The sequence below is a fragment of the Myxocyprinus asiaticus genome, chromosome 2 (genome assembly GCF_019703515.2).
Source record: "Myxocyprinus asiaticus isolate MX2 ecotype Aquarium Trade chromosome 2, UBuf_Myxa_2, whole genome shotgun sequence".
In the NCBI taxonomy this organism is placed as follows: domain Eukaryota; kingdom Metazoa; phylum Chordata; class Actinopteri; order Cypriniformes; family Catostomidae; genus Myxocyprinus; species Myxocyprinus asiaticus.
This window is the reverse complement of record NC_059345.1, coordinates 20,863,823-20,891,683: the sequence shown is the minus strand read 5'-3', so window position 1 is coordinate 20,891,683 and position 27,861 is coordinate 20,863,823. Positions and strand designations below refer to the sequence as shown.

The following is a 27,861-nucleotide window of genomic DNA, read 5'->3' as shown; positions in this document are numbered from 1 at the left end:
TGCAAAATAAATATATTTATGACAGCCATTAACAATAAATAGTACTTACCCTATGTTAGCATAGCAGACATTTCAGTGAAAACTGAAGGAAAGTATGAAAAAGAGAGGAGGCCTTCAAATGTGAACAAAACCTATGTAGCAATTAAAATCAATTAAATATTTGGTGAATAATTTAGGTTAATGTTCTTTATCCAGCTTTGAGAATCCAACTTTTTGGAATTAAAGCCTGCAACAACAAATATGTGTGTAAATTGGGAAACATTTTCTGTTGGCATAAACACTACCCTAATCAGTGCAATGGACACAGTTACACAAACAGTCCAAAATGACAGCAGTAAAACATAAAATATTTTCAGTGCTGTTTTATTTGTTATTGTATTATAGGGGTTTTAGACCAACAAATCTCTATATGGAAACCAACTTCACAATTTGGAATATTCCAAAACCGCTGTGACAACCCTTTAAATGTTTTTTTTTTTTTTTTTTTTTTTTAATTAGTGCTCCTCAAGGTATTGCTGATAGAGAATACAACTAGAAGTTTAATACAAACTGTTCTAGTACTGGCAATACATTTTACTTTGAATTTCACACTTTCTTTTTGTGCATATGTGTCTAGCCTGCATAGGGATAAGACAACAGAACAGCCTGTTTGGATCCAAGCTCTAATTTCTCTATTGACACCATGCTATTCACGGCTAGATTCTCTGCATTTGTGGTAGCACGGACCCGAGCCTCAGCTGGCAGGTCACTATTAGTGAGTGTCATGGTAACAGCAGCATTTCCCCAGTTTATAGCAACGAGGAACCGTTCACTCTGGTCCCAGATGCGGAGAAAAGCTAATGCAGACGGAGAACTGTAAAGGGACACAAATTCACCATGCAAAAGAGCACGCTCTTTTCCTTTTAGATCACTGAGGGATTTAAAGAAATCACGCACTGCTGTACGCTCCTCCTGTACAGACTAAGAGAGCAAAAGAAGAAAGAAAGAAATGGATGGTTTTAAATCTTTCAAAAATGTGTTGTGGTTAAATCTTTTTGGTACAGTAAGAACCATTTTGTCATGAATAGCCATGTGAATTATTATTATTATTTTTTTACCTTTGTTGTTGCATTGCCATCTTCTGCTTGACTTTCCAATTCCCACATTGCTTCAGGTTTCTCCTGTACAAGAGGAATTATACATAATCAACTTTATTTATAAAGTAACAGCTTTCAAAACAGTATTTGTTTTATTTTACAGAAACACTACTATATAAGCCATTGTCTCCCTCTCATTCTCTACTCACCCCTAATTTCAGTCCGACCTCATCCCCAGCATTAAACACAGGTGTGCCCGGCAAGGTGAACAGCAGGGTCTGAAAGAGCCTTACAGGCACTGCTGGAGTCCTAGAAGCCAAAGAGCCCATGGTCCGTCCACTCAGGCTCCAGCCCAGGCTGGTCTGGGGATGATTAGAGTAGAGTTTCTGTATTGACAGAGCCTGGATGGCACCAGACTCGTCCGGATTAGGGAGTCCAGTCAGGAGCAGGTCAACATTAGAGCGGTTAAGTAGGACAGAGACATCATCCACAGAGAGACCAGTGACAGAGCCCATCAGAGCCCTGTAAGTGGTGATGAGGGAGAGAGAGAGAGACAGAGAGAGAGAGAGAGAAACAAAGAGATATCTGGTTATTCCCAAAATTGTAAAAAACAATATTGGTGTTTACACAATCACAAGTACCTGAGTAAGAAAATACAGTACAACTACTACCCAGCCAGCTATTTCTGCTCCCGGCCCCTTTTGGAGCTCTGTCTGCAGCTATATCCTTCTCTGTAAAATGACCGTAAAGATATAGAGAGCCCCTAACCTAACCCTAACAGTGTGTGGAAGTGTTGCCCCCTTTTGGAGTTGGCATAAACCCCTTTTGGATTAAGCCCGCCCCTTCTGGAGTAACCCCGCCTTGTTTTAGAGATTCTGGCCAGCAGCTATACCTACTTGGGTAAAACACCAAACTACTATTCACTAGCTGTAATCAATACTCCAATCTGGTCAGCAGATGCCTCTATTTTACTAAAACATTTACAGCTTTCACATTCAGCAAAGTTCTGACCCTATATAAACTGAAATCTTCAAGCACACTGGCACATACGTTTTTTTGGTCCCATCAGTCTTGTTGAATATAGCTTCAATAGACATCCAGGCTTCTGCATTTACAATCTCTCTCAGGTCAGATAAGAAGATGCCATCCACTCCTTTAAGGAGCCAGTGCACGCAGGCTTCCTAACAAAAGTGAAATGGTTTAAAAACTTTATTTTCCCTTAATCACTAGTGAAACAAATGATTAATTATTAAATCACTATTAGTGGTCATTTTTTTTTTTCTTTTTCTTACTTTGGTTCATATTTACAGTATATGCTAGTATCAGAGGTAAGGTTCTACACTAGGAGATACATTTTTCCCTGCTTAGGACATTTCATAAACCTCTAAATCATTTAATCTTCCCTCCCACTGATTGACCAGTCACATAAATACAGTACCTACTCCGTTCTTGTAAGCACTTACTTTGAGTCGCTCAGCAACAGTGGCAGCATTGTTGAACCAGGCAGAAATTCCCTCATAATTGGGTGTTAGATCTAGCACTATGGAGATTCCTGAGAGAGAGTGAGTTTAGGGAGACAGAGAAGAGGAGAGTCAACAAACCAGAACAACTGGGAACATTGCCCCAGGCCCTGTAATGAGCAGGGCCCACTAAGGTCCACAAAGGCTGGGGTTTTCAAACTTTTTGATGCCATGGACCCCCAAATATGACGATCCCCTACAAAAGTAGCTGTACATTTTCTTGTTTAAAGAAGACCCATATATTATGTGTGAGAAAAAAATTAAACATAATATAATAAAAGTTTGTAAAATGAAATAACTGGCTTTTATATTGTTATTGGACAAAAGCTAAAATCAAATATTAAAATATTATGTGAAAACTCTTTATTTTGTATTACGTTGACTGTATATCTGTTTTCTTTCCAGTATTAGAGTGTTACATTTATAAAAGTAACAGAGAAACCAAATGTATATGTTTTGCACTTTTCATAATAAAAAAAGTTCAGAAGCAGTTTTGCTGAAAATATTGCCTTACAAGCCCCAGTGAGCAAGCTAAAGGTAACAGTGACAAAGAGAAAATCCCTAGAAAGTTACAAAACAAATACAAACTATTCTTGAAAGTACTGTATGCACATTGCATGGAACGAGAGATGAATGCTTAGATGTAAATAAGAAGTATCTATGAAGATTTCTGTTTATTTATAACTGTTAAAAAATACGACTGTCAATAGAATAAAATAATCATGATTAATTTCAAGATTTCATAATGAAACAGTAATAATGTCAAATTCGGTAAATGTTAACTTTTCTTTCTTTACATTTTTTTAAATAATTTTTTTCTCTGAAATGTTCCACGGACCCCCTTTGAATGATGACCCTGCCTCCATGTGGCCATTAAAATGGCATAATGTAGGTATCTACAATATTGTACGTGTCTGTGAAGTGTTGTAGGTACTTAAACACTTGATTGAAAGATAACTCAGTTCTGTATATTTTGTTTCAGGTCTATACATTTCATCAAATGATATGTACACTTTCCATTTTTCAAAATCAAAAGGTTTAAAAATTAGAACATGAAAAATCCTGTTTGAAAATGAAGGTCTTCTAGTCACAATATGACAAAAAGCAGGAGGTCAGAAGTTAAACTGACAGCTCACTGCTATTTTAGACAGCTCCCCTATAACACAGCAACAGGAGTTATAAGAATCAGAAAAAACTATCCTGTGACCCATCTCGCCAGTTCTGTCTAATGTAAAATGATTGGGTTGATTTTTTAGAAAACCTTCCAAATTTTAGAACAAACCAGTAGGCATGTTGTTTTTGTGTGAGAGGACAAAGATCAAGGGTCACCTTTTCGATGTGCTCGGTCCAGCAGAGTTTTCAGGTCGCTATCACTACCAAAAACAGGGTTAATGGAAGTTAATTCCAGTGTGCTCGACTGGTCTGCTTGCACAGTGTGTATTGGACCCAAAACAAGACCCTTCACCTTCATCTGGTTCAGATAGTCTAGTTTCTCCTCGACCCCTATGGAACGAAAGGGAGAAGGGTTAAAAAGGTTGAAGCAAGAGAGGAAGTGACGAGACATCATCAATTACATTACTTCCTTATTCCCCAGCCACAGTGGAAGTTCAGGGTGATCTTTTAATGATTAATCTGCTTTGAGTGCATGGCCACAGTACTGTGTGCACATTTAGATATCAAGGTTTAAGGCCACTGTACTTGATTATATTAATCTATGATGTATTTAATCTATAGAATTTGTGTAAGAGTGTTCTGACATGTGTGCAATATCGCACATTTGCAACTCAGCAAAAGTTTTTGCTGAATTTGGGATATGAGGGCAGAATCAAGTGTAGGTCAGCATACTTCCTCACATGATAGAGTCACAAGACAGTCAGTCAGTTTTGCTTACCTTCACAAGTACTCTAATGTTATCTTAGCAAAGAGCCAGGGAAAAATACTGGGACTGTTATTAACACTTTGTGCAGTTCATACTAGGAAAGCCCTGGCACAGTGTGGTGAAAAGTGGGAGAATTGTACAAAGAGCAGGTGAACTTAAAAATGCTGTCAAGAAGAGATTTTTATTTTATTTCTTTCTTCATGATTTAGAATAAAATGTATAAACAGTAATACAAGTGGACCAAGCACTACATTGAGAAACTCTCACCTTTCAATCCACTTTCAGAGAAAGCATTCACATCAGATATCTGGTAGAGAAGACCCTCATTCCACCAGTTCATTTCAGGGATGGGTTTACAGCGTGGGGCCTGTACTATTATTACAATTGCCCCAGCTAACATGCCAACCCATCCGAGCCAGAACAGAACCAGCAAGATCCAGCGAGTCCGAACCCACCTGGGGAGATGCATTACTGTATGTCAGACAGACAAACAGACAGACAGAATGACAGAGAGATAGACAGACAGACAGAATTACAGACACAGACAGACAGACAGATAGATAGATAGATAGATAGATAGATAGATAGATAGATAGATAGATAGATTTAAAAACGAAAAGGTCACACTTTACAGTTCCATTTGTTATCATTAGTTAATGCATTAGGTATCATGAACAAACAATTAACAATATATTGTTTGCAGCTTTTATTCATCTTTGTTAATGTTAGTAAATAAAAATAAAATCGTTCATTGTAAGTTCATGGTGCATTAACTAATGTTCACAAAAACAGCTTTTGATTTTAAACATGTATTTGTATTTTGAAATTAACATTATCTAAAATTAATAAATGATGTAAAAGTATTGGTCATTGTTAGTTCATGTTAACTAATGTAGTTAACTAATGTTAACTAACAAATGGAACTTTATTGTAAAGTGTTACCAACGAAAAATATCTAATTTCCGAGTCATTTAATAACGGTCTTGTATGTGTACCCAGTTGTACCGGCGACTTTCATTAACTCTTCTTTGGAGAGGCCCGTAAATTTGACCTCCGTATCCTCCGGCACTTTGACCTTCACGCAGCCGTTTTTCTCGGTGCCTGTCGGAGCTTCTCCGGTCATCGGCTGTTTTTCTTGATCCATCTCGTTTAGTTCTACTTCTTTCATTTCCTCTTCTTTATTCATGATTTGACGGTCGTTTCAATCTTGTAGGTTAAAGCAAAACATTATCAGTAATCATTGAAAAGATTTGATACTTAATTACGCTATTCATATTATTAATAAGCTATATTGTTTCATTTCCAACAGACATACAGTGCAAGCAACCCACACAAATTGACAGAAAGTCTAATAACTTCTACCCTGTTTAAATGATTCATTACGACTTTAGAGTATTGTGTCTACAAAATGCCAAAGTAGCAAAACTACTGTATTTGGTCTGAAACTATTAATTACCGTGGTCATTTTAATGCGAGTTAAATTTGCGAAACCGCTCAAACCATTACAGGAATGCTAATTCAAAAGAATACATCAGAAAAGGCCTACCTGCAAAAATAAATATGCTTGAGCAGCACTCTCACCGCAGAAAAACTCACTTCTAGCGTCTGGATTTGACGGTCAATCCAGTTTATATACCGTAGTGCCGACATCACTTGCATCCGCCCATCCACGATCTAAGGAGGAACTCCAAGGCAACTCAAATATAGATAAGACTATGTGATAGATTTCTGCTGTATCATAAAACAGCAGCATGTTTTAAAACACCACAGTCTCTGAATTTACACTCGCAAAGTTACACCACAAACACCACTGTAAAATAAACTTTATTGTAAAGAGTTTCCACCTTAAATTTCCCCTCCCGACCACATCACTGTGCCTGAGTTCACTTGAGTGAACTGGAATTCATTCTGCAAACATAAGGCTACCATGAGAATCGATGTATGCTCCTTTACAGTTAGAGGTACATAGGGGAAGAATACAAACTCACATTGGAAGACAAATTAAATGCCTACTCATAATTGTCAGGTAGAGTCAACCTTGAGACACCCATGAACAGCTATAGTGAATTACTGAATTGTAGTTCTCCGCATTTATTGCATAACAATACCATAAAACATTGGGTTGAGCTTTCTGTAACAAAGGCTTTAAAGCATAGCAGGCTGAATCATTTATCACCATCATGTCTGTTGATAAGTGGCTGCCTGATCTTAACTATCCATTTGAGTAACTCAACTCTTAACATTTCGGTTTATCTTGACTACTGGGTAAAATATTTTCATGTTTTATGGGTAAAATATTACAAACAGTAAAACAGCTTTCAAGTCTCCATCTAAATCATTTTCACAAAACCAAATGTTTTCACAAAGCGAATGTTTTCTCAGCCATAACATTTTCTTCTTACACCTTTCAGAATGTTGCTGAATACAGTTGGCTTGTTCATTAAAGATTAAAAAAAGCCACAGGCCACAGCCACATACCAACACATGATGGTTTGTTTCACATGAGAGGAAACATGCACACAGAAAAACACAGAGGTTTCATTTCATGCTGCCTCATCTCATGAAGTGCTTTGTCTTTCTTTTTACAACATGTTTTTGCCATGATTAGGGGCATCAGTAAGATATGGGACACTCAGTTGATTTTCTCATGTACTAAATTTTTAAGACTGATCTTACATGTGGACTGTAGGTTATGTAAAACATGCCTGTGTGAGTGTGTGTGACAGAATTCAAACAACAAATTAATATAATTTTAAGTGCCAAGTAGTCGATTTTCCTTGGTGGCATTCCGAAAGAGTGGTTATTGACTACTGGACCAACATTATGCAATAAAATACAGTCTCGGTTTCTTTGTTATCTCAATACTGTATATGTTATGGTCCTCTTTTTGAAGCTCCGCTACTCTATCTCGTCACAATGAACATTGCACTGCCAGCACTACATTTCTGTGAATCTTACCTCTTATATAACCTTCCTTATATTCCTGGCCTCCATTTTCCATCTCCATTTTCTTAATTCTATACTTAAGTTCAGCAAATAAATAATCGAATTAAATACTGCTGGCAAAAAATAAATAAATTAATTAAAAAAAAAAAATTAAAAAAAAAATTAAAGAAGACCTGTTGTTGTTTTTCTTTGTGGCTCTCTGCCACTTAATAATGCTCACTTTCCCTCTCACCCTACCAAGAGAACAATGTGAGAGTGTTTTTCCCATGTGACAGAACAGTATGTTGGCCCCCACTGCCTCACAGTGAGGAGAATTTCAAACAGTCCCTGGGGCACAAGGGTCACACTGATTACCAATAATTCTCTCTACTGGGAAACATTCTTTATCAGACTCCACTTTAAACCATCCTGGAGTGTTCTATCTAATCAGTCTGACACAGTGCATAAAGTCCTATATTATTACTTATTTTATTCTTTAAGGTTCAGAATTAATTGGGCCTAAAGTGACAGTTTTACTCACACACTCAGTTCCTTATCTGGGGATACTTTTATGTACAAATATTAAATTTTGTTTTAACACTCCTTTCTGTAAACAACACAAATTATCTGTGCAAACAGGAGACAAAAGGACGGGTAGAACATTTTTTATTATTATTATTTTTTATTTTTAGTGTATATTACTGAAAATCAAAGTACAAGAGTTTACATGCATAAATAATGCAGTTTATTCTATTTAAACTTTGTTGACCATTATTATGCTTCAACCTCGAAAGTGGGCTTGTGTTGATTCCAGAGTGCACAGTGCTCTCTAGTGGGGACTGTGACAATGCTGTGCCTGGGCTGGTCCAAGAGGGATACTTTCTTTAGTCTTGTTCACACCAACAGCCAAAATCAGATTCTGTTTGTAGACTCTGATGTAAATCTGATCACATGGCCTAAACAACAATAAATCAGATTCTGTCTGTGTTCTGTCCATTTAAGTCTGAAATTCAAATGTTTTTTTTTTTTTGGCAGATAATTTTTGCACCCTGGTGCAAATAATGGTAAATGTTATTTACACCCCAGTGCAAAGAGTGGCAACTATTATTTGCACCCCAACCCTGGTTCAAATAAATATCGCTGCTATTTGCACCACAGTGCAAATAGTGGCAAATATTATTTGCAGCCCAGATTAAATCCAGTACATACAGTATAGGGGCATCACAGTAGTTTGTTTATTTAGAGTCCCACAAACACACTACATTTACACCAACCCCTACCCCTAAACCCTAACCTTTCTTTACAAACATTAAGCATGATTTTACTACAGTAACCATAGTATCACCATGGTATTTTATAGTAAAATAACTGTAACCTCAAAATTAAATATGGTTATTATATTAACACCATATTCACATCAATACCATAGTTTACACCAAAAAACATAGTTACTACAGTACAGTATTAACTACCTTTATATAAATTTTTCTGTATTATTATTAGTAGTATTAAAGAAAATATTCAGAGTGGAGATAGGAAACAGAATGGGGAAAAGAGTGCATCATATGTGGAATTGACCCCGGTCAAAAATTCACGTTTGCACCAGTGTTACGCCCCTAGCCACTGTAGCGACACTTACAAAACAGTTTGTCGTTGATGTCATACATGATAAGTTAAGAGTAGATGCAGCAAGGAGCAGTGTGGGCTATTGGTCCTATAGATCAGATCTGAAAAACAAACTGGAACTGTCTGCTTTGCCGATCTTTGTGCTCAGTTACTCTAATTGAGCTGTTCAGCCGTGATTTCCATTTGTAGGCAAACCCGGAAGTCTTATTCGCCATTGGTTCCTGGGATTTTCCTATGGGTTTTTATAATGGGGGGTTTTCAACTTATGAGTAAAATAAGGTCTGTGGTAAACATTGCTTGACGATACATGGACTAGGGCTGGGCAAATGTAAAAAATATTTAATCGATAATCCCATTAAAAAATATATTGATATCCAATTATCTTCAAACCCCTGTGGAGGGTCGCTGAATATTTTTGATTTAGCTTTAAAAATTAAATTAATTTATTGAAACATGAAATTCAAACTGCACTTTAAACTAAACGAAAAAAGCAATTAAAATAACGAAGTGATCAAAAAATCCAAACATTTACATCTCCAATGGCCTCATTTGCATCACGAAAGTATTCGTCTACAAAAAAGGTTGGAAATTACTAACAGCCTAAAAAATTAAGAACTAAAGACAATTATAAATGTAAAGAAAATAATAATTATTCACAATCCACATAATTTCTACTTTCAAAACAGCTAAAACAGTTTGTTACTTCACTTAGTCTGTGGTTAAACGAATAGAAAACACCAGTTTTTATAGTAGGTGTAAGCCTAATGAATTTACTTGTGTTCCCAAAATAATCCTGCCAAATGTGTGTTCTTATCATATTTGTGTTTGTATTGCGTTTCGTTAATGCAGTTAATGCTGCCTAAAGAAAATAAAATAGAACTCAATTTTAGGTTCAAGGTAAATGTGGTCTTGTATTATTTTATGATTTAATCACTTTCGTCTTTGTTTGTTTAATACAAAGATATATTTGAGCGAACCTGCAGAGTTGCGTTCACAATGCATGTTAAGCGCGAACTGCTCCGTGGAAATAAAGCAAACTAAATTTCAAGCACCTCCTTAGATGGTCTTAGGTCATTTGCAGCATTCTCATACATGACATTATTCTTGCAAACAGTATTCAGATGGCTGAAACAGAGATAAAAAAGGGATAACTCTTAACCTGCTGCACACCTCTCAACAAACAGTGCATCAGACACGGGCATTGACGGCTTTTCTTTTGTCTGTTCTTAAAAATATAATAAACTGTGTTTCTTCAAGTGTGTCTTTGTATTTAACAGCATTTCTTGTCATGTGTTACTCCGAGACGTCTTACAGGTCACCCACCACTGTTGCGGGTAGATGAGCAAACTTACGCTCTTGAAAATACCTGCATGAAATACATGCATTTGGATGAGGAGCTTGGACTGTTGGACAAGGAGCTTGCGAATAAGCAGCTGGATTCAGCCTTGTCGCATTTGGCGGATGGCAGGTGCAAATTTCACACCCTGGGCTACTGTTTAATATATCTGGCGACTTCCCAGATCCATGGTTTTGCCATTTACCGATAATGTCAATCATCATCTGTCAATGAGTTTCAAAATTTGCATCAGGAGATTTGTAAGACATCGTCAATATCTGATAAATTCGTCCTATTGCCCAGCCCTAAAATGGATGTTTTGTTACTAAACAAATTACACACTTTCATACCTCATATGTGAATTTTGAAGTCTCCATGTGTTTAAAAAAAAAAAAAAAGTATGCAATTCAACATGGCTTCAAAGTTCAAGTTTGAGGTATGAAAGTGTGTAATTTATGTTGTAGAACAAAACATCCACGACCACATGATTACTTCATACTATAATTAAATTGGATTGATCACTTCAAAGTTCTCAAGCATAGCAAAATGAATAATCACATTTTTAATTGTTCACATGCAGCATTGATCCTTTTCTCAGAACAAAAAGAAAATGTTTTCAGAACAGTCCAAAATAAAAAAATAAAAAAATGTTGGACAATGCAATCAGTTCTTTTCCAGGTGAGCTGGGGTGAATGCTAAAGGTAAGAGATCTCTGAGACTGGTCTTCTTATAGGTTCCATCAGGCTTAGTCAGGTAAACGTCCCATTCTGTACCAAACTAACACAACATGAGATTGGAGAGAGAAATTCAGAAGGTAGGAAAGAAAAAATGAGAGGAATGGTGCATTCAAGTCCTCCTGAGAAGTTCGTACTTACGAGGTCAAAGATCGTACATACGATGCGATCAAGTGTTGAACTGATTTCAGTCAGAATATACCCGTTTTGCAATTTCATATTTCTTTCTCTCTTTTTCAATTACTGGGAAAAGCAGGAAGCTTTTTTTTTTTTTTTAGCACAAATGCAACAAAATGAAGAGGTGACACCACTCATTAGGTGTGAAATTAATGCTTTATCTAAATATTTTAGCATTCTTGTGTGGCCACATACAGTTGAAGTCAGAAGTTTACATACACTTTAGCCAAATACATTTAAACTCAGTTTTTCACAATTCCTGACATTTAATCGTAGAAAACATTCCCTGTCTTAGGTGAGTTAGGATCACTACTTTATTTTAAGAATGTGAAATGTCAGAATAATAGTAGAGAGAATTATTTCTTTCAGCTTTTATTCATTTCATCACATTCCCAAGTGGGTCAAAAGTTTACATAAACTTTGTTAGTATTTGGTAGCATTGCCTTTAATATGTTTAACTTGGGTCAAACGTTTTGGGTATCCTTCCACACGCCTTAAAATACATCCATAGATACATCTCCAATTCAGTACACCTCCTATCAGCAGCTAATTGGCTAACTGTCTAAAGGCTTGATATAATTTTCTGGAATTTTCCAAGCTGCTTAAAGGCACAGTTAACTTAGTGTATGTAAACTTCTGACCCACTGGAATTGTAATATAGTTCATTAAAAGTGAAACAATCTGTCTGTAAACAATTGTTGGAAAAATTACTTATGTCATGCACAAAGTAGATATCCTAAATGACTTGCCAAAACTATAGTTTGCTAATATTGAATCTGTGGAGTTGTTAAAAAATGAGTTTTAATGACTTCAACCTAAGTGTATGTAAACTTCTGACTTCAAATGTATAATGATGGGAAATGTGGTTTTGTTGCACAAGCCTGTCGCTTCATAAACCAGCTAAATTAATCTCATTTAATCTAATCTAAACTAAACTGCACAGTCAAAACTGACAGTTTGCTTTGATCCTTTTTTTTTCTTCTTTTTTTTTTATCCCCTTTCCTCCCAATTTGGAATGTCCGTGATCCACGCACAACTTACCACCTGCCCCATTGAGAGCGAGAACCACTAATCGCGACCACGAGGAGGTTACCCCGTGTGATTCTACCCTCCCTAGCAACCGGGCCAATTTGGTTGCTTAGGAGACCTGGCTGGAGTCACTCAGCACACCCTGGATTCGAACTCATGACTCCAGGGGTGGTAGTCAGCGTCAATACTCGCTGAGCTACACAGGCCCCAGTTTGCTTTGATTCTTAAATCGACACGCCCCCAACTCTGGGTTCAAAGAAAATTCTGTGTTTCCCACTCGTAATTATGACTTTTTGGTTGCGTTCATGGGCACTCAACTTGTAAATACGATCATTCTGACACGACTTGTATGCACCAAAAGGCAATGAGGTAAAAAAAAAAAGTAGTGATGAACAAGTAATTACCTCCATTAATACTTGTCGGCAAGCACCACAGGGTCCCACAAAACTATCTTTGATATCACTGTTCAAATGAAATGAATAATTAATTAATATACAGCAAAAAAAATTTTAAAAGCTGCAAAAAGCAACATTTCTGTTAGCTAGTAACAATTTCTGAATTGCTGTGGGATTGTCTTTGGAATATACTGTATGACATACCATGTGATGGCTATGGCTGTAAATCTTCTGTAGCCATCTGCCACTGCTCTCTGTATCGCAGTTCTCTCTGCACATACTGTGAGACCATAGGAGGCATTCTCAACATTACAGCCTAAAACATATGAGGGAGGGGGGTGGTCAAAGTCAGAATGTCCATTCAATTCACTTGCAAGCATTTGTTAAAAACAATGTATATATTACATCAGAATTTTAACCTGGATCCTCCTGCATGCTAAACGAGAACTGTACGACAAGACTAACGTCTTACATTTTTATCAATAACTATTTTGTTGTTAAAAGTTGTAAGAACTGACCGCATGGGAAATGCAGGAATGCTGTGTAATCATGCCGCTTCAAAACAAACAAAATGAAATGAACAGGTGAATCAGCCTACCAGTGATAATAGCGCCCCCTGTCGTCAGAATGGCGGCACCGACTGGAAACCTGCTGTAAGGACAGTAAGCCATCTCGCGTGCCTGCAAGCATTTTGCCACCAGTTCGGCAACTAAACCAGTGCAGGTAACGCCGTGCATGTCAAAACGAACAAAATAACGGGGGAAACATAAAAGGGCATCAAAACACAGTTAGGATATCACTAACACTTTGCGAAGCATTAGTCTGTTTTATCTAATGTAACTCATTGAAATTCACCTTACCACATAATAACTATAACGTTTTGGTAGTGCATTAACTATGAGAGATGCAGATTGCAATATACACAACTAAGCAAGCGTGAGTGACTTGAGCAGCTATTTCCACTCCTAAAAGTAGGTTGAACTGGGCCAAGCTCAAGTTACCTGCACACTACAAACATGTTTGTATAAGTACGTACTGTCTGTATCAACTAAAGTGCATACAATGCATAAACACGTTGTGTTTATTTTTCGTGTATTAAATTAAAATTGACCTACCAGCCATAACAAATAACCGTCTCGTTACGTTAAACGAGGTATTCCTTTTGACGTATCGTCAAAATATGAAGTAGTTTCAGGAAACAATCGATGTTGTTGCCTTAACCGGAATGACATTTCTGGAACGGGTGTTGCAACAGGACAACTCACCTCACGCATGTTTTGTGGGCGGAGCGAGGGCGGAGTAAACGACCTATTTAAAATATTAAATATGCTTAAAAGCACAGTATATATGTTCATAATTTGATGGCTAACGTGCTTACAATTTTTATTTATTTCTGATTAATAAATAAAGGTGTAGGTTACAATACCAGTCACACACCTATTCTTTTCCACATTTTATAATAATAGTAAAGTCATCAAATTATGAAATATGTAATATTATTGTGCAATTATGAATAGACCTTTTATATTTTCTAAAATCTTATATTTAAGCTTTTTCAAAGTAGCCTACATCTTTTGTATGCGCTGGGCATTCTCTTAAAGGGATAGTTGTCCCTAAAATGAACTTTACTCCATTTACTCATCCTCATGCCATCCCAGATGTGTATGACTTTCTTTCTTCTGCTAAACACAATAAGATTTTTAGAAGAATATCTCAGCACTGTTGCTCCATACAATGCAAGTGAAGGGTGACCAGATCTCTGAAGCTCCAAAAATCATATAAAGGCCACATAAAAGTAACCCAAAAGACTCAAGTTAAATCCATATCTTCAGAAGCAATATGATAAGTCGGGGTGAGAAACAGTTAAATATTTAAGTCCTTTTTTACTATAAATCTCCACTTTCACTTTTACATTCTTTCACATTTCCGTCACTTTTTGGTCCAAGTTATACTTTCAAATGAATGAATGAATAAATGATAAATAAAATAAATACATTATAAGTTTTGTATCAAGTAATTTATACATAGACATGGTCTAAGTTATATTTGTCTATATAAATTCAAGCATTTAAGCATAAGCTTTTAGGTCAAAAGATTAACCTAAAACATAAATTAAGAGTCTAAAATTTTGTCTGATAGTGTGTTATATATTTTTGCTTAAATTATTAAGCTGATTATTTGAATAAAACATCCAAAAGTTTAATGATTGAACAACCATTGCAAAACTATTAAATAATCTCTTGTAACAAACTTTTATTATAAAATCACATATCAGTATGAATAATACAGCATCTCTTTGAAGCATTAGAGGAAAGAATCTACAGGTCTGCAGGCAAATTCTATGATTCAAGCTTAACAGCACAGTTGTACAAGATGGTATACAAAACAAAATGCAAACAGTATTGACAGACACAGAAAACATATATTGTTAAACCAAAATGCAAACAGGTACGAGGTACAATGACAGTGGTCTCCAGGGCTGGTAGGGTCATAGTTGGGAGGATAATAAATCCAGTAAATCCATTAGGTACCTGAAAGAAAAATATGCATTCTCATTTGCTTTGATGACGGTATCTCCTCTTTTAGAGAATGCTGTTATTTGTCGATATATCAGTTATCCATATTTGTATTAGTAGTTGACTTTGTACATGAAGCCATACATATATTTGGCAGTCTTTACAATTTGTTCATCATTACAAAAGTTTTGCACATAAAGAAATTAATAGTACTCTTGAATTTTCTTTTTCTTTTTTTTTTTTTTTTTTTTTAATGATGCACACAAACATGAAAGAACAAGCCTTTTGGTCTGTCAGAGGAAAACAGTAGCTGTAGCTCGCTTGCTGTGTTTTTGCTGTGATACTGGACTAGTAGCTGTTGTTAGCCAAGAGATTGTACTGCACTTCACTGACTATTAAGGTAAAGCTTTGGTTATTAGTGACTAGTTTAGAGCAATCCTGCTGGAGTTTCAGGCATTTTACACTTTTTGACTTTTAGTTGCTAATTTGTGGGCTGGACTCAGCACTTGTGGTAAGTGGTAAGCCACTGCTTATGAAATCTCCTCAGTTAACCCATTATATATGAGAAATAGCATTTTCCAGTTGGAGGCACGTGTTCACATCCATAGCAATATATTCTCATACAGCCCTTAATCCCGTAATTTAAACAGTGGCAAATGTATCTATAGCCCTAGCTGTACACCAAACAGTATGTTTGCAAGCCCTAAACATAAACTATATGACCCCTTTCTTGTTCTGGCTTAAGTAATCAGTACGTGTACACCTCAAAAAAAAAAAAAAAAAAAAGAAAAAAAATGTGGGCAGAATGATGGTCATTTCTTTTTTCTAAATTATTATTATTATTATAATTATTGGATAAAAACACAGAAAATATATAGTTTTTTCTGCATGAAAAGCACAACATGTAGAAATTTCAATAACAGTTTGCTACATTGAGTTGATTGCATCTTATCCATCCCTAGCAATTAAGTCTGTCATGTCTCTGCTTGAACGCAAGAGGTCGCCAGGAGTGGTGTTGCCTCTTGGGTGGTTGACTGGATTGGACTACTTAACGCGAGGCATTTCGTTGCCTTCAAGCGCTAGGTCTGCATATGAGGCTTGGATCCCCAGGGCTCTGGCGTCGCCTTCATGCCCTCGGGCAGGGCGCACACGTGTCTCCCATGCCAGTTGCGCGTACTTTCTGATTTCCTGCATGGTGGGGTTGCCCATTCTGCAGTGCATTGTGACGTCATATCGCACGCACTCGTGGAGGTTGTGAAGGAAAAGAGACTTGAAAGCTCGTTCCTCCTCCAGACCTGGTGCATTACTTCCTTGGAAGTACGTGGTTCTCAGTCGTCTATAATACTCACGCGGAGGCTCGTGCCTCTTCTGGGTGATGGCGAAAGCAGCTATGGTAGCGGAGGCTTCGTCGATATACAGCGAATACTCCTCGCGTAAGGCTTTACACAGAGTTGAGTAGCGGTTTCGCGTACCAGTCGGTAGCGTTTCCATGAACGCATGGACACTCCTTACCGTGGTCTTCCATACAAGCTTGAGTTTTTCGCGCGAGGAAGCGTAAGGCAAATCAATCAGGCAGTGCTCAATTTCCCTAAGATAATTGTCGATGTTTGAATCTCAATTATTTGGGTCAAAGCGTTCTATGTCCCCTGCGAGGGACTCGAGTTGTCGGATGCGCAAGTGCTGGTGTCGGTATGACCACGGGTCGTCCGAGTCATCCGAAACATCATAGTCACTCGGATCGCTATAGCGATGAGGACGACTTCCTCCCCTTCGTGGTGGGGAAGGAGTCCAGTCGACGCATGGGGGTGGACCCCGGGTTGCGTACAGCTCCCTGGCTAATGGGATATTTGAGCCACTTACACCACTCTGGGCTTGAAAATAATTGTCCCCCCTTCGTGGTGTGGAATCAGTCGGTTTGAAACGCAAGGTGGCATGACTGAAAACTGACTGAGGAGGGCAACTATAAGGAGGGGCACCTGCATCCAACCAGCGGGCCGCTGGAGGATTTTGAAAGGTGTCTTGGAGGACGAAGTCAGAGACTGTACCACTAGGGGCAGCTCGGCTACTAGCGTGTGTTCCTGGGTTTCTCAGGGGCACATTTCTACGTGTAGCACTACAAAGGGAGCCCTCTTCTATGTCAGATGTCGTGCGGTGCATTTCAGCTGCACTTACCTGATCTGACTCTACTTTTAGCTGGGCAGCTTGAAGCTGCCTGCGCAGGGCTTCGTTTTCCTCCTGCATCCGGGCATTATCTTTCTGTGCCTGGACTTCCTCAGCTTGAGTGCACCTAATTTCTTGGTGCAGGCTGAGATTTTCCCTCTGCACCGCATGATAGCTGCTCTGCAGCTGTGCGAGCTGGGCCTGGTGCTCGGCGGTTTGCAGTTGGGTTTTGCAGTGATGAAGAAGGAACATTTGGCCCACAAGGTCCAGGATTGTGCACATTGGCTTCCCGACCGGGTTGTTGACATAATCAACTAGTTCCTGCAATGCTTCATCACAACGACTAACATTGTAGCCATTAAGGTTATTTCTCTCCTCTACGGAGAGACGGAGGACAGCAGCAACTACATCTTGCAGTGCTGGGTCGACTAACCTCTGTGGAGCTTTAGCTCCAGTCACGCAGGGCGACTGGTGACTCATTTTATTGGGGCCGTAAAAATTCTTGTGATAGTGGCTCTGACAGCTTGTTGTTTTACAGTTGATATAATGCTAACACGAAAGCACAGTTGAGAGGCTTCGACCTGTGGCTTACGGTCTACTGTTATGTAATGTGCAATTTTCACTGTGTTCTCTCTTTGGTGGATGTCAATGAAGTGACTTGGCACCTCTCTGTAACATTTAGATGAAAGCGTTAGGAGTTAAATAACAACAACAGCAGGTTTTAAGCAGACTATAGTAAATTTACCAACCCCTAATTCACTCTTAAGAGCACTTTCACACCACACTGGCTTATGTTTGGCAAGTTGTGAGAAGTAAATTGTCAAACAGAACCAAACTTTGAAGTAAGGATTTCAAGTTATTACTTTGGATTCTTATGCATACACACTGTGACAGAACTGGCACGTAGGATGCCTCACACGGGGCACCAATTATTATGTAGGGCTTTACTGGTTGTTTAGATCAGTGTTACTATCAGAAATAATTAATAATTATTTCTGTAGTTATTAATCAATATTTAAATTAATTAATTGGATCTAACTCAAAACCTCATATGGGACTCCAGTAAATGTAGTGCGCTACGTTTAGGAGCAAGTTTGGTTATTAGCAATAATTAATAATTATCAAAGATAATTATTAATTACAAAAATCAATAGAACATTGATGAGAATCAATGTTAGCTTTTTTTAATCCTTTAAAATCAACACTTATCAAAGATAATCGTTAATTGTTAACATCGATGAAACATTAAAATTAACACTAGCTTATTGATCATTCAAATTCAACAATCATCAAAGATAATTATCAATTATCAAAAATCAATAGAATATTAATAAGGATTAACATTGACGGGGCACCACCCTGAAATCTGGGACTAATAACCGAATATTAGATTGTTTTCTTAGGAAAATCGACATCCGAAGAATATCGATTTTCGGGAAAAAAAAAAACAATGAATGAAGGTTTGAATCCGAACACTGACATCCCGTCAGCATGACACAGGCGTATGCAAAACAAACCAAAACACTTCTCTTTGTAATATAAACAAAGTTTATTTATGCAGTAATATCAATTAATAATTAATATAATGCAGTCAATAAACTTCCGACTTACAACTACAAACTAAACAGTGACATGATTAGATATGGAAATAAAAATAATCCTATAACACATAAGGTGTGTGTGTGACAGTGTGTGTGTGTGTGTGTCAGTGTGGTTAGTGAGAGAGAGAGAGAGAGAGAGAGAGAGAGAGAGAGAGAGAGTGAGAGAGAGAGAGAGATGATTAAGTGACAGCCCGAAAGCTGATTTCGCGATAGCTGGAGATAAAGCAGCCGTGTTCATCACTCAGAGATGCGGTTTTACGAGCGGGGCTCGTAAAAGTCCTGTGTTATTTGACTCTTTAATGGATGAACTCAGTTGCTGTCTCACCCGCGATGGCGAAAATGCACAACAGTCCAATTTGGTTGGACCACAATACAGCAAAACAAATTCGTGATAATTAATACCCTGAGTATTAATAATTAGCGGACATGGCGGTCCGTAAACTGTACAAGCAAAAACCTTGAAACACAAGAATAACACGCTATAATATTCTATCTCTGCCCAGACGTAAACCTCTTACTTGAATCGCATGAGGACACAGGTAGAATGTGTTTTCCTCCGTCCTTTAACTTTGACCCGGTTCCTTGAGGCTCGTGTGATGACGAGAGGTCGTTTCCTCGCGCTGTCGGCGGGCGGTACGGCTGTTGATTCTCGGCGGCCTGGCGGAGAACTCAGAAATGTCGACTTGATTGAAGATGGAAGAGAAATCTTTAATCTCTTCACTTCTGTAGGCCAACGGATGAAGATGCGAATTGCTCGGCGGTCTCCTTCGGATCCGTTAGAGTGTTCGGTTGAACGCAGAGTAATCTCAACTCGTCCAGCGAGATGGAGATTGTATGGCTACAGTTTCAAGTCGGACATTACTTCCTTATGCCACGAGGCTGCACCTGAGAGCAGCAAAAAGCTACGTCCGTATTCGGTGAACTAAGTCGCTGGAAGCAACTTTGGAAGCATTTTCAGAATTATTTGAAGTCCGGATGATGTCATGTTTGAGGGATGTTCTGTTGTGTGCCTCATCCAATAGGAGTTGAGAGCTCGATCCTTTTAGAGGGCAAGGCTTCATGGATCTGTAGTCTGTTTTGGACTCCCTTTGTTTGATTTTGGCACGATTTTTATCAGTAAGATTTACGACTTAGAAGGAGGGGGCTTGAGGAATGTTTTTGACTGTTAGGCCTGCCTTTGTCTTCTATCTGAATACATGAGGCCCAACAATACTGTATATATACATGTTCGTGTGAATGCTATGACAAACTACCGTCCATTCCACTGCACACTGAACATGCAAAAGACACAAGATACAGTAGTGTTTTACATTTGTCACCTCCGTGTGTAGTTGGTATTTATAAGAGCTAATAATTTGATGGTTTTTGTGTAGAATTTTGACGCAAAAACACCATTTTGAGAATGATAGTTCATAAAGATTTGAATGAAGTGTTTGCTTTTGCAAGAGATGTGTGATGTTTTGCATATTGTGTGTGTGTTTTGGGATTTTGTGTGTAAAGTTTAGAGAAAAGGAGCCAAAGTTTCAGAAATCATGTGTAAGCAATTGTCAAAAACTGTAATGCTTTTTATTATTATCATTATTATTTTTACCATTCATCATAAATTACTTTTAAAAAACTGACTTTTACAGAAACTTTTTTTGAGTTTAGCACACAAACCATCAAGCTTCATCAAGATGGCTTACAGACTGGCCATGACATTAATTCAACACACTTTCATAAGACCCTGACATTAATGAGGTCAATAAGGTTGACGAAAAATATAAAACAATAAAAACGTAAGACTTTACATGATTTTCATTCATAATTAGATCCCATCTGGCTCAGTTTTTGGCCACACACAAGTACAGATACAAAAACAACACCCGATCAATAGCACCAGAGCCAAAAGAATGTATCCCAGTGTGGTGGTCCAGAATGCAAAGAGGTAGAGAGTCTTATTGCAGTAGGGAACTCCAGCAAGTGTTTGGTTGTAGTTGGGAGGGTAGATAGTATAAATCCACACACTGCCTGTACAAAGAGACAACACATTTATTTAAATCTCTATTTAAACTAACATTGCATTTATTCTCATGGACAATCACACTTTTATTTAAAACAATAGAGAAAGGAATATTATGACGTGCTTTTACAAAACACATTTTTGCAATATTTGGACAGCAACACATATCCCTTGTATATATGTTCACTTGAGCATGTACCTATTTTTCTCTTTTCACCTTCTCACCATTTTAACTTTTGTTATAGTGCACAGACATGGTCTAAGACTTTTCACTGAACCAAAGTTCATATACCCACCCAAATTTCAGGTATGCACACAGAACCACATATAAAAACATGTCAACTGTATTTCCCATTCAATTTGACAACTTAGAATTCTAAGCATTTCATTATGAAAATGACATCTTCCTCCCACATACCCCACCCTTTCTTACCACTGATAACCCAGCAGAATATGAAGGTAGAAACCAGAGCATTCCACACAGTGCAGATAAGATTCAGTACATTAGGACCTCCTTCCTCCGTCTCTGTAGCACATGGTAGACAAGACAACAAGGCCAGAAACACACCAAACACTCCACATACCAGCACATAAATTGGGATATAGTGCTGCTGTGGACATTCTTGTAGATATACAGCGCCTGTGTAAGTGGTGAGCATAACAGTAGTTTATAAAATGAAAGCAACACTACAGCTCACGAACAACTTTTTTGGACATTAGATAAATTGCAACGCACCTATTGCGATCTGAGCAATGGGAATAGCCATGAAGAGTAGTTTTGAAATAACTGAAATAAACCTTTGTGTTAATACAGTATACTAGTTATGTATGTTCATTAAGTACAAAATAAGACATTGTTTAAAATGTAGAACTCTCCCTTAGTTACAGGTTACATACCAAGGCAAGGTATATTCGTTACTGGAGGAGATTTCATGTAACTCCACATTTGCTTTGGATCCATAGTGCCTAAAGAATGCATATAGCAACCTGATAGATATAACAATAAGATTGCAGGACACAAATACAGATTCTCAGTAAGCTGGCTTAAAAACTTCACAAATAAACTGAGAAAAATCTCATTTCATTTCAAAAGAATATTTTTACAATCCAGATTTTAGTCATTGTCTGATCATTAAAAATATATTATTTTAAGCAAGTTGCTTCATTAATTGAGGAAAGGTATGGCTTTAAAGGTGTTTCCTGTAGTGTGGTTCAGGCAAAATTTATTAGTTAGGAAAACTATTTAGTAAAGTGATGCATTATGCTAGATTATAATAATCACTGGAATGTAGAGTGTAGAGGAGTTCAAATATGACCAAAAAAGTACCGTTCACTTTCACTTTTTACACATTGACAAATAGCACTGTAAAACCTTCACAGAAATATAAATGTTAATTTGTACAAACATGCCTACCTTTAGTTCTGTTTGTCTGGCTGTTGGAAAGTTTCTTTTATCACAACACACTCCAGGATCAGTGTGAGCAACTGCCTGAAATGATTCTTTGTGGGTTTTGTGTTCTATGTTTTTGAAGGGTATGATCATCATGCTCACTAGAAACAAGTTATGTTTCAAGACCAACCAGTTTTTGTGCAAACATTATCACAAGCATGATGTAATATTGGACAGAGTTCAATAAGCCTGATTTATTGACAGTAGATCAAATATCTGCATAGGTTTGGCAGGTGCTTTGGAAGGAATTTACAACCCACATAAATCAGTGGTTTTAACTACTGGTTCTTCATTAGCCTTGGTACTGTCACAGTCTGTCTCCCTCATTTGCTTCAAGGACTCGTATTTTGAAGTTTTCCACCGGACAACATCTCCCATAGTTCACTGCCCTAATCACTTCCATCTGTTCATCATCATCCGCACCTGCCTTCCATTCCTTCATTAGTTTCCCTGTGTATATACAGTATACCCTCTAGTTTTGTTCATCATTTGTCAGTCCATGAAGTGTTACATTGTGTTAAGTTTTGATGTTAAGATTTAACGTTTGTTCCACTCCAGCGTTTGTGATTAAAGGATTAAAAATTCCACTCCTGCATCTCCTCTCTTCCACTCCTTGGACACCAACGTTACAGGTACATTCTGTTTGCTAAAATTAACAGAACCTTTTCATTTTCATGTTTGACTAGCAGATATGGGGACTGGATCAATGTATTTTTATTTTTATTTATTTTTATTTATTTTTTTTGTGATACAGAATTGATCCAGTTCTAAAATGTTTGTTATACATTAACATCAATTTTTCAGTTTGTTTTTGTATTTTATTTATTTATTTTTGTAATAGGATTTCTGATTTGACTATACAATATAAATCATAATTTTGAATTACAGAGATGATTTGATTAACTTTTAAAATAGATTTGTGCTCCAAAGGAAAATAGCCCACTTAGTTATAACACATGATGAATTGTTTGACATTTAGTGAGGTATGGCTTCTGTTTTGTTTCATGATCTCTTAATTTTTCAGTTTGTGATCATTCACATTGCCATTATAACAGCTGTCAAAAATAAACATTGTTTACTCAGTCCCACCCCAAACTCACACAATTGGTTGAGTTGTTGCTGTCTGGCTAGAGGCTCTAACAAACAGAGGAATGCTCTGATTGTGCCACACAGTGTTTACACTTTCAGAAAAATCAACCTATAAATGGATGAAACAGGAGAAAATACAGGTGCATCTCAATAAATTAGAATGTCGTGGAAAAGTTCATTTATTTCAGTAATTCAACTCAAATTATGAAACTTGTGTATTAAATAAATTCAATGCACACAGACTGAAGTAGTTTAAGTCTTTGGTTCTTTTAATTGTGATGATTTTGGCTCACATTTAACAAAAACCCACCAATTCACTATCTCAAAAAATTAGAATACATCATAAGACCAATAAAAAAAATTTTTTTAGTGAATTGTTGGCCTTCAGGAAAGTATGTTCATTTACTGTATATGTACTCAATACTTGGTAGGGGCTCCTTTTGCTTTAATTACTGCCTCAATTCGGCGTGGCATGGAGGTGATCAGTTTGTGGCACTGCTGTGGTGGTATGGAAGCCCAGGTTTCTTTGACAGTGGCCTTCAGCTCATCTGCATTTTTTGGTCTCTTGTTTCTCATTTTCCTCTTGACAATACCCCATAGATTCTCTATGGGGTTCAGGTCTGGTGAGTTTGCTGGCCAGTCAAGCACACCAACACCATGGTCATTTAACCAACTTTTGGTGCTTTTGACAGTGTGGGCAGGTGCCAAATCCTGCTGGAAAATGAAATCAGCATCTTTAAAAAGCTGGTCAGCAGAAGGAAGCATAAAGTGCTCCAAACTTTCTTGGTAAACGGGTGCAGTGACTTTGGTTTTCAAAAAACACAATGGACCAACACCAGCAGATGACATTGCACCCCAAATCATCACAGACTGTGGAAACTTAACACTGGACTTCAAGCAACTTGGGCTATGAGCTTCTCCACCCTTCCTTCAGACTCTAGGACCTTGGTTTCCAAATGAAATACAAAACTTGCTCTCATCTGAAAAGAGGACTTTGGAACACTGGGCAACAGTCCAGTTCTTCTTCTCCTTAGCCCAGGTAAGACGCCTCTGACGTTGTCTGTGGTTCAGGAGTGGCTTAACAAGAGGAATACTGTAGCCAAATTCCTTGACACGTCTGTGTGTGGTGGCTCTTGATGCCTTGACCCCAGCCTCAGTCCATTCCTTGTGAAGTTCACCCAAATTCTTGAATCGATTTTGCTGGACAATCATAAGGCTGCGGTTCTCTCGATTGGTTGTGCATCTTTTTCTTCCACACTTTTTCCTTCCACTCAACTTTCTGTTAACATGCTTGGATACAGCACTCTGTGAACAGCCAGCTTCTTTGGCAATGAATGTTTGTGGCTTACCCTCCTTGTGAAGGGTGTCAATGATTGTCTTCTGGACAACTGTCAGATCAGCAGTCTTCCCCATGATTGTGTAGCCTAGTGAACCAAACTGAGAGACCATTTTGAAGGCTCAGGAAACCTTTGCAGGTGTTTTGAGTTGATTAGCTGATTGGCATGTCAAACTATTCTAATTTTTTGAGATAGTGAATTGGTGGGTTTTTGTTAAATGTGAGCCAAAATCATCACAATTAAAAGAACCAAAGACTTAAACTACTTCAGTCTGTGTGCATTGAATTTATTTAATACACGAGTTTCACAATTTGAGCTGAGTTACTGAAATAAATGAACTTTTCCACGACATTCTAATTTATTGAGATGCACCTGTACAACAATTTGCACTACACCTATCAGACATCATCATGATGTCAACCAAAACCAATGCATATTTGCAAGCTACTTTAACACCCTAGTCCACACATTGTCTGACAGCTAGCCTCCAGTTTAACATCTGACTTGTTAGCTTATGCTCTTAGGGACTGCACACTGGGAATCTATACTGACCCATCTTCTAGGTGTTATTGCAATTTTTTCAAACTCCTTTTAATTATTGGAATTGTAGTGTCACATAATATATTATGCAAATGGTCTGGAACAAGTCATGTTATTACAGTTTGCTAGATCTGTTCTGTTACCCATAGAGGGTTTAATTTGCACCCCCATGATAATACATAGGTGCCACAACAGGTCAGTTGGTCACAATAGTGCCAGTTAGTATAGCGCTGAGTAAAACTTTTTTTTGTTTTTGTTTTTTTTTAGATTGGAAAGATAAAAAAGGAAGTGACATGTGCTTCCCCCCCTGTTTTTACTCATTTACATTTACATTTATTCATTTGGCTTTTATCCAAAGCGACTTACAAGAGAGGAAAACATAAGCGAATCATCTTAGGAGACAGTGGTATGAAAAGTGCTGTATTACAAAGTATCACTAGCATCATAATAGTATTCAAAACAGAATAAAGTGCAACAGAATTTTTTTTTTTTTTTTTTTAATGACTGGTTAAGTGCTCATGGAAAAGATGTGTTTTTAGTCGTTTTTTGAAGACAGGGAGTGAGTCAGCTTCACGGATGGAGTTGGGAAGGTCGTTCCACCAACGTGGTACGATGAAGCTGAAAGTCCGGGAAAGTGTTTTGGTGCCTCTTTGTGTTGGTACAACAAGGCAACATTCCTTAGCCGACCGCAGGCTTCTAGTGGGCGCGTAGCTCTGCATAAATGATTTTAGGTATGCTGGAGCAGACCCAATGACTGTTCTGTATGCCAGCATCAGAGCCTTGAATTTGATACGTGCATCAACCGGTAGCCAGTGGAGAGAGACAAGGAGTGGTGTAACATGTGCTCTCTTTGGTTCATTAAAGACCAGACGTGCTGCTGCATTCTGGATCATTTGGAGGGGTCTAGTTGCACATGTAGGGAGGCCTGCAATGAGAGCGTTACAGTAGTCCAGTCTAGTTATGACAAGTGACTGGACAAGCAGTTGTGTGGCATGTTCAGAGAGGAAGGGTCTTACCTTCCTGATATTATAGAGTGTAAATCTACATGATCTTGCGGTCTTTGAGATGTGGTCTGTGAAATTTAGTCTGTTGTCGATGGTTACCCCTAGATTTCTGACCGATTTGGACGGCGTTACTGTAGTTGCACCCAGCTGCGGATTATGTTGTGTTCAACAGCAAGGTTGGCTGGAAAGACAAGGAGTTCAGTCTTGGCTGGGTTGAGTTGCAGGTGGTGCTCCTTCATCCAGGCCGAGATGTCCGCCAGGCAGGCAGAAATTCGAGCAGTCACTGTGGTGTTGTTGGGCTGGAAAGACAAGTAGAGTTGCGTGTCATCAGCGTAGCATTGGTAAGAGAAACCATGTGCCTGAATGATGGGTCCCAGTGATGTTGTGTATATAGAGAAGAGAAGAGAAGTGGCCCAAGTACTGATCCCTGAGGTACCCCAGTAAGTAGCTGATGTGGCTTGGATACCTCACCTCTCCAGGCTACATTGAAGGACCTACCTGAGAGATAGGAATTAAACCAGTCAAGCACAGTTCCTGTGATGCCCAGCGAGGAGAGGGTAGAGAGTAAGATCTGATGGTTGACTGTGTCAAAGGCTGCAGAAAGGTCCAGCAGAATCAGGGCTGATGATCTTGATTCAGCTTTCGCCCGTCTTAATTATGTGTGTGAGTGCAGGTAGGATGGATGGAGAAATGGCCTGGAGAAGGTGAGAAGGAATGGGGTCAAGGGAACAGGTGGTGGGGTGGTTGGAGAGGAGGAGTTTAGAGACCTCAGTGTCAGTCAGAGGAGAGAACATAGAGACAGAAGAGTTGCATACAGGAGACAGGTGTTTGACAAGGTGTGGTGCTGAGAACGTATTGCTGATGGTTGTAACCTTATTAATAAAAAATGTGGCAAAGACATCTGCTGTCAGTGATGTGTCAGGCGGTGGAGGGGGAGGGCAGAGAAGTGTGTTGAATGTTCTAAACAAGCTGCGAGTGTCTGTGCTGTTGATCTTGTTCTGGTAATAGGAGGTTTTTGCAGATTTAACATTATCTGAAAAAGTTGCAAGCAGGGACTGATATTTACCTAGATCTGCTGGATCTTTAGATTTCCGCCATCTCCACTCAGCTGCCCTGAGGTCAGTCCAATGTTCACGAAGGACATCAGACAGCCAGGGGCTGGGTGGTGTAGCACGTGCTGGCCTAGAGGAGATAGGACAGATGTTGTCTATACAGGTTGTTAAAGTAGAGCTTAGTGTGTCTGTGGCAGTGTTTACATTTAAGCGTGGTAAATACATTTTGTGTAGGAAGAGATGTAAAGACAGCAGTGGAAAGGCGAGAGGGTGAGAGGGAACGGAGGTTATGGCGAAAGGAAACCAATGGTGGAGTCTGTTTTAATGTAGATGGGAGGGTCATGTTGAATTGAACAAAGCAGTGATCAGAGACATGTAAAGGAGTAACAAGAATATTTTAGTTGGTACAGTTA

General features: G+C 38.2%; 3 protein-coding genes across 6 annotated transcripts; all 3 read right to left on the bottom strand.

Moving 5' to 3' along the window:
• Window positions 1-347: 347 nt before the first annotated feature.
• Window positions 348-6,149, bottom strand: LOC127453764 (4F2 cell-surface antigen heavy chain-like). The gene is made up of 9 exons (XM_051720442.1): window positions 6,022-6,149; window positions 5,471-5,681; window positions 4,743-4,930; window positions 3,926-4,099; window positions 2,540-2,628; window positions 2,127-2,257; window positions 1,286-1,598; window positions 1,098-1,160; window positions 348-960 (listed from the first exon to the last, which is right to left on the bottom strand). The coding sequence occupies exons 2-9, from the start codon at window positions 5,659-5,661 to the stop codon at window positions 613-615; spliced, it is 1,497 nt and encodes a 498-aa protein (XP_051576402.1). The 5' UTR covers window positions 5,662-5,681; window positions 6,022-6,149; the 3' UTR covers window positions 348-612.
• Window positions 6,150-10,736: 4,587 nt separating this feature from the next.
• zgc:103586 lies at window positions 10,737-13,960 on the bottom strand. Its single transcript, XM_051720499.1, has 5 exons — window positions 13,813-13,960; window positions 13,296-13,406; window positions 12,902-13,013; window positions 12,707-12,764; window positions 10,737-11,139 (listed from the first exon to the last, which is right to left on the bottom strand). The coding sequence occupies exons 1-5, from the start codon at window positions 13,817-13,819 to the stop codon at window positions 11,026-11,028; spliced, it is 402 nt and encodes a 133-aa protein (XP_051576459.1). The 5' UTR covers window positions 13,820-13,960; the 3' UTR covers window positions 10,737-11,025.
• Window positions 13,961-20,403: 6,443 nt separating this feature from the next.
• LOC127453779 (transmembrane protein 272-like) lies at window positions 20,404-22,528 on the bottom strand. Of its 4 annotated transcripts, none has more exons than XM_051720488.1 (5): window positions 22,391-22,505; window positions 21,874-21,942; window positions 21,713-21,763; window positions 21,410-21,616; window positions 20,404-20,984 (listed from the first exon to the last, which is right to left on the bottom strand). In XM_051720488.1, exons 2-5 carry the CDS (start codon window positions 21,935-21,937, stop codon window positions 20,782-20,784), a joined length of 525 nt encoding a protein of 174 aa, XP_051576448.1. In that variant the 5' UTR covers window positions 21,938-21,942; window positions 22,391-22,505; the 3' UTR covers window positions 20,404-20,781. The 4 variants fall into 4 exon arrangements, with proteins under 4 accessions (XP_051576448.1, XP_051576444.1, XP_051576438.1 ...); XM_051720478.1 differs by having other exon boundaries at window positions 20,405-20,984; window positions 21,874-21,963; window positions 22,391-22,528; XM_051720484.1 differs by having other exon boundaries at window positions 21,874-22,497.
• Between the last annotated feature and the right edge of the window lie 5,333 nt (window positions 22,529-27,861).